General features: G+C 39.1%; 1 protein-coding gene across 1 annotated transcript; it reads right to left on the bottom strand.

The window, feature by feature from the left end:
- Positions 1–1,202: 1,202 nt before the first annotated feature.
- LOC131157678 (uncharacterized) lies at positions 1,203–5,532 on the bottom strand. Its single transcript, XM_058112011.1, has 4 exons — positions 4,328–5,532; positions 3,327–3,542; positions 3,026–3,117; positions 1,203–2,087 (listed from the first exon to the last, which is right to left on the bottom strand). Exons 1-4 carry the CDS (start codon positions 5,453–5,455, stop codon positions 1,379–1,381), a joined length of 2,145 nt encoding a protein of 714 aa, XP_057967994.1. The 5' UTR covers positions 5,456–5,532; the 3' UTR covers positions 1,203–1,378.
- Between the last annotated feature and the right edge of the window lie 8,624 nt (positions 5,533–14,156).

Raw genomic sequence — 14,156 nt, 5'->3', positions numbered from 1 at the left:
ACCCATGTGTATCAAGCCCACCCATGGGCTCCTCTGGTCCTAACAAGTAGCATCAGAGCCGACGGTTTGTAACTCTGGGTGTGCGAAATCATGAAAAGTTGACTCATGAAGTTAATTCTCCTGACGTGCTAACAGTTGGAGGACCAAGTGTGTGGCCGAGGTCAATAAGGATCATCTAGCCTGGGAATGGATCCGAATAGGGTCAAGACGTGTGAGCTAAGATTGGTTTGGAGGCACATGGAATGCAATCCGAGGCACGTAAGGTGCCAATGGTAAGGCCCACTTGAGCAACAGTTGGGAAATTGGGGTTACTCCCATAAGGAAGACGGTTTCCGTTCAAGGGGGAGCAGTTTGAACTCACAAAGTGAGAGGGGAGATTGTTGAGAATTCCACTTGTGAGTTCGTCCCACATTGGAAAAATTGAGTGGATGATGGGTGCTTATATACATGGTTGGGTTCAAAACCCAATAGGCTTAAGTTTTTGAGTCAAGTTGGTGTTCACTCATGTGTATCAAGCCCACCCATAGGTTCCTTCGGTCCTAACATCCAATTGGGCCTTAATAACGAAATTGAGACAGAATTGGGCTGCATCTAAGACAAGAAGATTGAATTGTGTGTTTTTGAGAAATCTGAGTTAAATTGACCTTTTTGTTTGTGTTTGTGCAAGTGAAGATGGAAGTTTTTGATCCACTGTATTATGATTGTATTTGGGTTGTTTTTGTTTTTGGCTCAATGTGGAAGTGTTGTGGAAGGAAAAGAAAAACACCTAGGAACCTAGCAAAGAACATGTTTTTGCAAACCAAGACATTGGCTAGGGAATAAAAAAGAGATGATTTCAATATCATAACCCAAAAAGAAATCCCAATATTTTGTGAAGAGTTTAGAAATTAAGATTTCCTTCTTTTTTTTTTCCAATCCTTTTGAACCAACTTGGAAAACAAATTTAAAATGGACAAAAGAATGGAGGAATATATATGATAAATTGTCCGTCTCCCAGAACACACACACACACTATTTAGTCATTTTATTCCTTAAGGATAGAGGTTTTGTGGACTAAATATAACACAATTCCCTTCACACTTCCTTTCACACTATCACTACAACCAATGGCTGCATTAAAAGCATCCCACACATGTAAATCCATTTAATGTATTTAAAACAAGAACTTCAAATTCCAAAAAAGTATTTAAAAGAAAAAAAGAAAAAGTAAACCATGCTTTTCATTTGCAAAGAAGCAAATTTCCAAGTAATATACTGAAAACAGCTTGGTGTCCAGGATAGTATCTATGAACAGCACATATCATCATTTTCACAAAAAGAAAGATGAAACAAACTGTGGGCAGAAGCATGCTTGTTCCAATGAATTCATGGTAAAATATCAAAATGAAGCAAGGGACATGGAGTTCTCGAAAGTTGTCCCTACACGTTGGATTACGAATCCATACATCTTCCGCTTCAACCGTTCAATCTTTTCAGTCAGCTGTTCGTCCCGTTTGGGTGCTGGAAGATCCAACCAGTCATTGACTCGCTTCAATTGTGACAAGACTGCTGCAATTGGGCCACACTTTAGAGGTGACTTTCCACTCCGATCAGCAGTACGCTCCTGCAGCACTTGAAAACCAGCATCCAGAGACAGTTCGATAAATCGTAAAAACCACATTTGCATTTCAGCCTGCAAATTCATTGCAAGTTCCATAGTGTCCTTCATTCCATGGCCCATTGTCCACTCCCCAACATTAGGATCTAATGATGACAATGAAAAAACCTTCAGGCTGTCCTTTGAAGGTGCATTGACAGATTGTCGTTTAGATGCACTTCTCGGCAGAGTTGATGGAGGCTCAGCATTCTGGTTGGTTAGGAGGGAGACTATGTCAAGATCAGTTGCCAAAGCTGCTTCAACCCAAATAGAAATGGATTTTGATTGCTCAGTTGAGATTCTATCCTGAGGTGCACTAGAGCAGTGTTTAGCCACAATTGCTTCAACATTCACTTTTGATCTCATGACATCATCATAAACTGATAGAAATCGGTCTATGGTGGGTAACGGATTTTCAGCCGTGGATGTAGAACAGAGATCAGAAAACATGCTGAAACAAAAGGAGTAAAGAATTATGCTCACATCAATTTATGACCGAAATTGCATGGTCTGCTTTGATATTTTCAATTGTAGGAACACTTAATGTGGAGGTCTAATCTTGTGTAACCATGCATATTGTAATAATCATGCCATTTTGTCCACTCTAATCAATAGCCAAAATGGTAGATGCGTCCAAGCTTAGGAGAAGATGACCCCTCAAACCCAGCTTTGCTTTCGACCCAAACAAGAAAATAAATAACTAAACTTGGCTGGGGGAACAACCCCCTGCAAACTCTGCCAAACTACCTATTTATAATTCTATCATATCCAGCATAGTGTTAACAGTAGCTATACAATGGGATGGAGGAAACTATAAATGGTCCAACTTGCCTTGAGTTGTATCATATTGATATATTTCAACAACATAATCATTTATCAGTGTTCAGTTGTCATTCATATTCAGAGGGTATACACTTGAAGATTGTTACAAATTGGAGGGCTCAAGGACCTTGCAGGGCCCTTGAACCCTCCATGTGCGAAACCTCTCTGTTTGCTTAAATTAGTTATGTGGGGGTGCATTGAGGAGGTTGTCCCCCTATAGTACGGTATAGAAATGTTGGAGTTAGGGTGCAATGTAATAGTACGGTATAGTAATGTTTGAGTTAGGGTGCAATGTAACTATATATCATATGAGGGTATTTTGGGATTTTCATATGGAACTATATATACACATTGTAGCCAAACATTGAAACCCTAAGGCAGTTTTTCATTTGATAGTGAAAAATTGTGCAGGGACTCCGTGAATGTAGGCACATTGCTGAGCTACGTACATATTCTTCTTCTCCCTTTTGATTTTCTATAATTTTTGTATTTGTGGTGTGTGTGAGTGCAAAATCTTAGGATGCAATTTCACAACAATTAGGCGAACAGAGCAACAGGGATGATTACCTCAAACTTCTCAGGATAGACTCAGTAGCAGCAGCTTCTTCTAAAGCTGCAGCAGCAGCTGCAGAAGCGAGAACCCGTCTCTGCATAGCCTCCTGACATAGTCAACAAGTAGGGTAAAAAATGACTTGAATTATCAAAGAACAGATGGAATAATTCAGGTTTAGTCTATTCAACATCAAGTCCTTGGCAAGCTTGCCCAAATCATTAATGGTTCACATATAACACGATTATTGCTAATTGAGTAGAGAGATAAATTATAAGTGCAGGAAATTCCACAACAAATCCAGATCTTCATCCATACCTTCCCAATCCTTGCAAGATCTGCAGACACGGCATCCAACGGAACACTGCCATCTGTCCACTTCTTGTCATGAACTGTAATTCCTGGAAACACATAGGTTGGATTCTCAGACACCAACCCATCGATGGAGTTGTGTTTCATGTCCTCATTCATTGATGGATCATCCAGACTAGGTTGTCGACCATTTACATCACTTAGACGCCTAGACATAGCAGCCTGGAAAATTGCACGAAGGGGAAAATTTATGAGCTTATCATGCTAAGTTTGTTGGTTACAGAAGAAGTGTTTTGAAAAATTACTGAAGTGAAAATCAGGCATAGTCTTAATTTGTACTCCTAGTTTCATGTCTCACCTGCCTAGTACATATGTGACGAACATATGTTCTATAACTTGCAAAGATTGAATATCAGATCCCTTAAATTTATCATAGATATTTTACAATTTTTCTGGTGAACTCCAAGGGAGATAATATCTCAGCTGATGGATCAAACTTCGTTTAAGCATGAATATCACTCTAGTTTATTTATGCTAGACCATGGTACAAGTATAAAACCACTGCTTTTGATGTTTTAATATTATTGCAATGATATCATATATGCGGTTTGGATAAATGATCCCAAGTTGGCCTAGTTTTCACATCAGAAATGCAATATGTGAGGTATTTTTTTCAAAGTGCAGTTGCATGAAGTTGTATGTGCTTTAATTTAATCTATTATGATATTTCCTTCGTGGAAAAGTGTTCTATGCACTTATATGAAACGATCAGCAAATTGGCAAAGCAACAGAATTTTACGACTCTATTTAAAGTACCTAACATAAAAAAAAAAAAAAAATTGATCAATAAGGATTATGCATATAGGCATCAAAGTAAACATGTTATCTAAAAATCAAGTTCGTTTTCCAATCTAGAACCTTAAATACACATAAACAAGATGTTGAAGCAGACTCCTCAAAAATTGAAGTCTTCAACAAGAAGAAGAAGATGCAAAGAAATGAATCACCTGTGTCCGTAGAATCGCTTGCAGATCGGGTTTACTTTTGGAGGCACCCTTCTCTTTTTGTTCTGCAGGGGCTGACTTCGCTGGCTGTTCATCCCAGCTCTTCCGACTTGCCTTTGAAGAGCCAACAAGTGCTTCCGAAATCTTTGAAATTCCTGCACAAATGTTTGCCTTCTTCTTCTTACTGGCAGAATCTGAAACAGCAGGGGAAAACTTAATGCCACCTGACAACCTTCTCCCGGGAGAAAGAGAAGCCCTTCTTGCATTTGGCGAAGCCTGTCGCCTCCCACTCGGCGATGGCTGTCTATACCTAGACGGGACTATGATAGCAGGCTCCCTTGACGTCTTCCGATTCTCGTCCCGAGCTGCAACCAAGCTCGGAACCACACATTTTGACGGCACAGGCGACGCTGACCTCTTTGCTTTCCCTGACGGCGAAGGATCCCTCTCCACAACACCCCCATTCTTCTTCCCAACCGACACTGATCTCTGAGACTTCCGAGCCGCAGGAGACGAAAATCGCTGAGGCCTATCTGAAACCTTCGTTTCATCCAAATTCCCCAAATTACCAACAACCGTCACATTGTCCCGAGGCGCAAGAACCTGCCTTGATTTACCCTTTTCACTTTGCACCTCCTTAACCTCGGATCGAGCAGCTTCTTCAAATTTCTTCGCATTGGACAAATAAGCAGCAATTGGGTCCAGCGACGAGTGGTCCGAATCCGAGACGGGTTGAATTACGAATTCGCGCCTGGAAGCAGAAATGCGTGCGATAAGTGGTTCAGGACTTCCAACAAACGGGTGGCGGCCGGGGATCGGGCGGATCCCGCAAACGCGTGGGACGGGGGAATCGAACTCGAAGCGATCGACATAGGCAAACTGGCCGAGCTGGAGGCGATTGGCGAGGATGAGGTCGGTGTCGCGGTCGGAGAGGGAGACGTAGGTGGAGTTGAGGGAGTCGGAGAGCTGAACGTAGAAGCCGTGGTTGGGCCAGAGGTCGTAGGGGCCGGAGAGGGCGGGCACGATGCCGATCACCTGCAGGAGGGCCGACCGGTGCTCGCCGGCCACTCGGGTGTTGGAGTTCATCGACTGGAGGAGCTTCAGGAGGATCCCTGGAGTGAGAGACGCCATTGTGTGTGTGTGTGTGTGTGAGAGAGAGAGAGAGAGAGAGAGAGAGAGAGAGAGAGAGAGATAGACGACGGGTGGGAGCGACCGAGAGAGGCTTTAGAGGCTGCGGGGGAGAAATGCAACCGTTATAAATTTGAAATTCAAATGCGCGGCATTGCTTTCACTTTGAAGTTTGAATTGTGGGGTACAGTGGTGGGGTAATCAGAATTTTAATTAACCTAACGTTGGCCCGTTGGAATTTCATTTTTATTTTATTGGCAATAGCATTTGTTGTATATAATCTAAGAGATTAATGATTATATATTTTCTTCCTTTTCTGTTTTATCTTAGGTATATTGGAATGATTCTATATATGGGGGGTTGAGTAAAAGCCCAAAATATGTTGCATTCTGAGGAGATAGACAATTTTTTACATAGTCTCCAAATACACAAAAGAAATTATCAATCATAATGATCGAGATTATAATAACAAAACATGACATAAAAATTAAATGTCGAGATAATGATATTTCATTAGTTCTTGAAGTCTAATTTAAAATTCGCCATCCTCTTCGTACTACTTTACATCTGAGTAACCTTCTCTTATATCATCTCTTACTCAATGTGCAACTACACTCTATACCTCTACTCCCTTGCTTATAACTCAGAAGTTAGATAAGCATTTTAATAGAGTAGAAATCAAATACCTTAAGAAAACATGATTCCGGAAAAAAAAAAAAAATGTTGTGTTATTATTAAACCTGAATGGTTTTGAATAAATGATGCAACTATCCAAGTAACAATGTATTAAAAGTTTGAAAAAGGCTTTGCCAATCACTAAGAAAGTGCTCTCGTAGTCTTGCTTAATATAGATGCGACTCAGGAAGTCTTATCCACATCCATGGGAGATATATTTGATACTTAAATAAACCAAGCGCATGAGTTTTAAAAGTAAGAATGTGTCTAACTTTTAAAATTTGTTGTAAGCTCCATTTATAATACTCGGAGAGATTCCTTAGGATCGGGACAACTTGTGCTTATCTTGCTACTCAAGGGATAAGCTACACTAAGAATTGAGTCTAGCTCTTGAATGAGCCAACTAATCTTCTATCCGTTGGTTCGCTTTGGTCCCTTATCCACTCTCAGTTATCCTTATCTAAACCTTATGGCTAAGCTAAGAAGAAGTAGAGGTGGCTTTAAGTTTAACACCTAAGCTAACGAAAAATTGGCACCATATCACTGAAGCACTTTGGAAAGGCCTAAGGTCCAACTGTACCTAATATCATCTTTGCTAAAAAGATAAGAGTTCCCAAGCGTAAAGTGCTAGCACTTTAAGTGAAAGGAGTAATTGAACATTTAGGCATATTCTAAAGCAATCAAAGGATTGATATATTCAAGACATACCCCTTTAAATTTTGGTTGACCTCTCTCACCTATCCCCTAAAATGCACGAGACAATTTTAAGATAGCTAGCCTACTAAACTCCTTAATTGTGTTCCTTTATTCTTCTTTTTTTTTTTTTTTTCTAGGAGAGTCTCTTACAACATAGCCTCTGTCATGTATTTTCATTTTTCTCTACAAAATAAAATTCTTGACAAGATATAAACAATTATATCACAATATATAAAATGTAAATTATGTACAAGAGACAAATTAAAGAGTATAAGGTAGAGAAGCTTAACACCGATGTTTTAACGTAGTTCGGCACCAAGTCTACGTCCACGCCTTGAGACCAATTCAAGGATTCCACAATCCACTATGAAACTCCTTCACCGGTGGAGAAGCCTTTACAACCAATAACAAATCCCGCCGCAAGGTTCACCAAGTGTGTGGTCTACTAAAACTCTTGAAACCTACCAAAAATGCATCTTTCTAATAACACTTACCCTATAGACAGGGCAGTGCAAATAACCTCTTTACCTCCGAGCGTGATCTGCTCATCTAACTGGATCACCTGAAAAATGTTAAATTACTAGGATGAGACAACTCTCAGTAAGAATAAATATGTTATTACCAGTGTGTGGCAACTGAGTTTTCATGAATAATTTATTGATAAATATTTGAAACTGAGATAACCTGTAAAAATAATACACAGTATAACTCACACTTATGTGGCTTAAAAATATATCTGTAATATCTGAGCTTTCTATTTAATCATAATTCTAGTATTATAATATATCTGTTGTTATCCTGTAAACCTGTATATATATATATATATATATATATATATATATATATATATATATATATATATCTGTGAAAACTACCCTAGAAAACTATATTTTCTAATAATGAAGATAATTTATACTCTGTAGAATTTACCCTAAAACATATATATTACTGATAAAATCTCTAAAATTCCTAATATAACATATTTCCCTTACTTGCCAAATTAGGCTCGTTTACTAATTTCTAACCGCCCACAACGTTCATAATTTCAAGATTGTGAAATTATACACATACATATTTCTCTGTTAATCAACTGAATTTTCAAAATAATTTTTATACTCACATTTTTTGAATTTATAAACTATTTATCATTTACCTAGATTCCTGAGAACACCCACTAAGTTCTCTAACCTGCCTGTAGTATAAGCCCTAAAAATCCTGAATTTACAACACCCAAATTTAATCATCCTAAACACTAGTATAACAACATCCAAAACCAAATCTGGGTTTAGAAAAACCTACAAGTCAAATAATCCTTAAATAACCTACTTACCCTACTTTTGGAATGGTTCCCAAACTTCTCAAATCGAAATTCTGCTCTGGCTAAGTTGTAGAGAATCTCCCCAGGATCATCGTGGTAGCTTCTGATCGTCAAACTAGGGAGAAACGGAGCCAGAATCTATAGAGAAGTGAGAGAAATCGAAAATCTAGTGTGAGAGAGAGAGTGAGTGAGTGAGTGAGTGAACTGAATTTTCGCCCAAATCTGATTTTGCGTATATATATATATATATATATATATATATATAGACTGCTGCCATGTGGCTTCGTCAACGAGACACGTGGACTGGTCGACGAATCGAAGAAGGAAGTTCGTCGTCGAGGATAATGAGTTCATCAACGAACCAAAGGGAGGAAGTTCGTTGACGAGGATAATGAGTTCATCGACGAACCAAAGGGTCTGCATGTCCCCCTCTTGGTATCTCTTCGTTAACGAGGCACTAAAACTCGTCCATGAAACATATAAGGGAGTTCGTCGACGAATCCAGGGCATTCGCAGACAAACCCTACTTTACCTCCTTTTAATTTTCCCTTTCCTATTTATTTAATTACTATTATTTTTTGGGTCTTTACAGAGGGTTTTGATATGCCGGTTTTATATTGAGGAATGAATAAGTTTGTGAAAATACTGAATTATTTTGAATGTCTTATGAAATGAAACCAGGTTACAATTTTTATCACTTAAATTGTATGATATGGTTTAAGAACCCTGAAGACTGGTTGTATTGTGAGTACGGTACCATTGCTAGTGAATTATTTGGCCAGGTGCCACCACACTCTAGTGGAAGCATAGGGGATTTCAACCGGTTAACCTGCGAAGAGTTGTTGTACCTTCCCTACGGTCCGAACCAGGACGTAGTAAGGCAATTGGACCTACAGCTGAGCTTGTAGATTCCTGTAGACGTACTTGCAGATGGTTACTTTGACTTTATTTGGGCTGATCACCCAGGCTAAGTTCAGCTTTCAGGCCGCACAACCCATCATGGGGGTTAATCATGTCGTTTGTCCTAAGGGGTGTCTTCTACGCATATATATGAATTTATGTGAATGATGTTATTTATTAAATGAACTGGTTTACACTGTGGGAATGGATGAATATTTTCTAATTCTACTAAAAATCATGTGGGTTACACCCTGATTTTAACTTAATCCGTCTTACAGAGAGGTGTCTCACACCAATGATCATTTGATTTTTCAAGAGGTGTCAGGGATCATGCTTAACAGGCTAAAGGGGCCGAGTTTAGTTTGTTTAGTATATGTATATGGGTTGTATGAATGAAGTTTAGTTTCTGTATTTTATATTTGGATAGTAATATTAAATGCTTGGAGACCCTTGTGGATAATTGTAGTCTAAAACTCTAGTAATGTATTTGAAGATGTTTAAATTATTTTCGCTGCTTTTATATGATGATTATGGTATCATGAATACAGATATTACTACAGTAGCACCCCGGCCCCACGTGGCGGGTCGGAGCATTACAACTTTTCCCTATTGCATCAGAATACACCCCAACTCTTTTTTAGACGCGTCACTATAAATCACAAAACCATCATTTCCTAATGGAATGGTCAAAATTGGAGTAATGAAGATTCGTTGTTTCAGTTCCTGAAAACTTTGTTTACAATCATTGGTCCACTCAAACTTCACATTCTTCCTTATTAATCATGTCAGAGGACCCAATAGTCTAGAAAAACCCTCCACAAAGCTCCGGTAGTATCCTGCCAAACTTAAGAAACTCCTAATCTCCTGAACATTCTTCTGTCTCGCCCAATTCACTACTGTTTCTATCTTGCTTGGATCTACAGAGATACCATCCCCAGATATCACATGTCCAAGGAATATAACTTTTTCTAACTAGAATTCACACTTTCTAAGTTCAACGTACAACTTCCTTTCTTTCAACACCTATAACACCATCCTTAGATGATTTTCGTGCTCCTCAAAACTCTTTGAATAGACCAAAATATCATCAATGAAAATCACAACAAACTAGTTCAGGTACTGATGAAAAACCCTATTCATTAGGTCCACGAATGCAACAGGAGCATTCGTCCATCCGAATGTCATAACCAAAAACTCATAGTGACCATATTGAGTTCAGAACACTGTCTTTGGAACATCCTCTACTTTGACCTTCACTTGATGGTACCTGGATCGAAGATCAATCTTAGAGTAAACCCGTGTTCTTTGGAGCTGATCAAACAAATCATCAATACAGGGAAGAGGATATTTATTCTTAACTGTCACTTTATTTATCTCAGTAGTCGATACACATCCTCATCATCCCGTCTTTCTTCTTTATGAAGAGAACTGGCGCTTCCCGGGGTTATACACTAGGTCTGATAAATCTCTTGTTGAACAATTCCTACAACTGATCTTTTAATTCTTTCAACTTTCTCGGAGCCATTTTGTAGGGAGTTTTAGATACCGGTGCCGTACCTAGAAGTAGTTCAACGGTAAATTCAATTTCACGATCAGGAGATAATCTAGGTAACTCCTCTGGAAAGACATCTGAAAATTCTCTCACCACTGAAATATCGGTAAGTTTCAATTCTCCCTCTAGCATTTCCTTTACACAAGCTATGAACCCTAGCATCCGTCCAGGAGTAGCCTCCTCACTTGAATAGCTGACACTAGCAGTGGTGAGGAGCGCACGCGCGACCCCAAAAATATGTACTCCTACTCTCCAGGAGGTCTGAATACTATCTCCTTCTGATGACAATCAATGCTGACATAATTAGTAGCTAGCCAGTCCATCCTAAAAATCATGTCAAATCCATGCATATTTAACACTACGAGGTTGGCTGGTAACACTCTCCCCTGAATATCCACTAGATAGCCTTTGAGCACTTTTCTTCAAACAACTACTACTCCTGTCGGTGTTGCCATAGATAAGTCGGCATCCAGTAACCGAGTTTCTATCCCACACGGTCTAATATATTCCCAAAAAATAAATGAATGCGTGGCCCTTGTATCAAATAAAACAATAACTTTGATTGAAAACATAGGAACAATACCTGTCACCACATCGTTGGCCGCCTCTGCGTCTCTTAGTGTCAGTGCATAGAACCTTACTTGCGCAGTATTCCTCTACTAGTTGTCTCGGGTGCATGGTTATTTTCCCGAAATTGTCTAGGAATGGGAGCATTGCTAGGCTACACACGATAGTCTTGTGCTATATGACCCAGTCTACCACACTGATAGCAGACATTCATTCCTACACGACATCCTCCCACATGCCTCTGTTACATCTAGGGCAAATAGGGTAGGTTCACCCTGTTACCCACAGCTTCCCATCTCTAGTCTCTGACCCCCGTTGCATCTTTCTTTTCTCCATGGACCCCGACTAGTACTTGCCTAAAATCCAGGAGGCATGGGCCTCTTCCTCTAACTATGCACCCTAGAACTCCTTTACCTACTCGTCTCTGCTACGATGGCCCTATCCACCAATTCTGAGAAATCCTACACCTTTAAAAATGCCACCTACTCATAAATTTCCTGTCTCAAGCCTCTCTCAAATTTTCTTGTCATTTTCGCCTCATCTTAAACTATGTACGGGGCAAAGTGGGACAACTTAACAAACTTTGCCGCATATTGTTGAGCCTCAAGTACCCCCTAAGTCAAATTCAAAAACTCCGCCACCTTAACTTATTTAGTGGTGGCAGGGAAGTATCAGCCGAAGAATATTTCCTTAAAGCAGCTCCAGTTCATGGCTACTGGTACTGGTCTCTGCTCCTCAAGTAATTTCACAGTCGTCCACCAACGCTCAGCCTCACCTGTTGACTTGAATGTGGCATAGAGAACACTCTGTTCATCGGTGCAGTGCAACACTATCAGTATTTCCTCAATCTCTTGAATCCAATTTTCTACCACGAACGGGTCGGCTCCTCCTGAGAATGATGGGGAGTTTCATTCGAGTAAACTTCTCGATGGCATAACCCTGGTGAGCTTGTGGGCAACCCTGTTCTCCTGAATTTCTTGCTATCTCCGCCATTACTTACTGGACGACACTACACAATACTACATCAGAATCACTATCGCCCATACTGGAAGGCCCTGCATCATTACCACCACTAGCATGTGCATTGCTATTCCCAGAGTCCATCCTGAAATAGAATGAAAATATTCTAAGAATCCTAACTTCATAACACAACTAATACATTAATCTAACTAAGAACCACAAATATCCTCATACCACCAATCAACTTATCATCCTTATTCACAATTTAAGGTTCAGTCTTACCCCTCAGAAATAAAAACCAACGATAGTTTACCATGACTTTCCTAAAATCGTCATTCTAGAAAAAACATAGAAACCGTCTCGAAATTCCTTCCTCGAGGCAATGAGACAAAACTCTAAATTCCAATATTATCCTCCACTACTGACTTACTAAAATCCTGATCTACCCATTTCCTACCTTCACCAAGATCTATTCCTATACTCTAGTATTGTTTTCCATTGTGCACTAAAGTCTACAGAACCTAACAACCTAGGCTCTGATACCAAATAGTCACAACCTAAAAATTCTGCTATATATTTTTATTTTCCATATATTAAACTCTGATACCACAAAATATCAACAAAGTCAACCTAGACCCAAAGTGAGGTACCAGGGATATACCTGTCCATAAATACATACTATCTATGCAGCGAAAAACATAATATACCTGAACCTTATATACAATACCAAAGTTCTACTATCTCCAAAATTATACATGTACATCCCCAAAATCCATAAATCATCCTAAGGATTACACAAAACATATTCCCCAACTCAAACACTTACCCTGAAACTAGGACAGTACCACAACCTCCTCTACCTCGGAGCTCACTCCGCTCGTTTGTCTGGATTTCCTGAAATGTTTGAATTCTAGGGTGAGACACTTCTCAGTAAGTAAGATAGATTATAATCAGTGTGTGGTAACATGAGTTCTATTGTGTATCATAAATATATGTCATGCATAATTAACTGTAACATAATTAACTGTATCTGATAATCAGGTAAATCTGTACTCATACTTATATAAGTTTGGAGACATAAACATATTGTGTTATAATAAATTACTAAAAACATGTAAATCATCTGCTATAACTGTATAATACTAAAATTTTTCCTTGGATGGATGGCTAGTTGATGTTATGCATTACCCCCACATGATTCAGTTGTGCAACCCATAGGTAGGACCTAGCAATGGTTGGCCTACCACGCTAAGCGAAAACTGCCTCGTCTGTAAGTATGATTGGCTTGGCCAGCCTGGTCTGAACTGCTAGGGGGCGGCAGACTATTCTTCTCTGGGCTCAATCGACTATCCAATCATCAACACTTTATCTGAGACGTGTGATGGCACTAATATGAAATAATATCTACGATACCGTGCTCTGAAACTGAACTAATCCATCAGGGTTCTGCTATCATATAATACACTTCATACTATAACTGTATCATAACTCATTTTCATATTTTTGTGTAAAATTTGTCATAATATAATTTTTGATTAAACTATTAAATATATCTAATCACGGCATTGGGACGACTGAACTATCACGGCACTAAGCCGACTGAACTATCACGACACTGGGCCGGCTGAAATATCACGACACTAGGCCAGCTGAAATATTAGGGCACTAGGCCGACTGAACTATCACGACACTTGGTAAGTTGAAATATCATGACACTAGGCCGGCTGAACTGTAATAGTATACTATATAATATCATAATTTTAAGTAATGTTTATATCATTTCTAAAGACCATTTTCAAACTGCACTTGTTCTGTATAAACATAACATAATTTGGCCTGCATATTTATATATATTCTGTAAAATATTCATACTCATGCCACACGAGTGAGTGTTCACTATATTATACTATCTGCTTGGGGAAAAAACATGTTTATTCTGAAAATAATATTAATTCTGCTTCTAGGGTTTACTCATCTTAAACATTAGATTTCTCAAAATATATATTAATTCATAAATATCTTTTCATATGCTTGAA

Source organism: Malania oleifera, chromosome 6 (genome assembly GCF_029873635.1).
Source record: "Malania oleifera isolate guangnan ecotype guangnan chromosome 6, ASM2987363v1, whole genome shotgun sequence".
NCBI lineage: Eukaryota > Viridiplantae > Streptophyta > Magnoliopsida > Santalales > Ximeniaceae > Malania > Malania oleifera.
This window is presented reverse-complemented; position numbering and strand designations above follow the sequence as displayed.

Excerpts from the sequence above, each read along its gene's own strand:
- LOC131157678 (XM_058112011.1), bottom strand. The coding sequence starts at position 5,455 with ATGGCGTCTCTCACTCCAGGGATCCTCCTGAAGCTCCTCCAGTCGATG. Across the intron at positions 3,118-3,326 it reads ATCTTGCAAGGATTGGGAAG|GAGGCTATGCAGAGACGGGT; the intron begins GTATGGATGAAG and ends TGACTATGTCAG. Across the intron at positions 2,088-3,025 it reads TCTATCCTGAGAAGTTTGAG|CATGTTTTCTGATCTCTGTT; the intron begins GTAATCATCCCT and ends CTTTTGTTTCAG.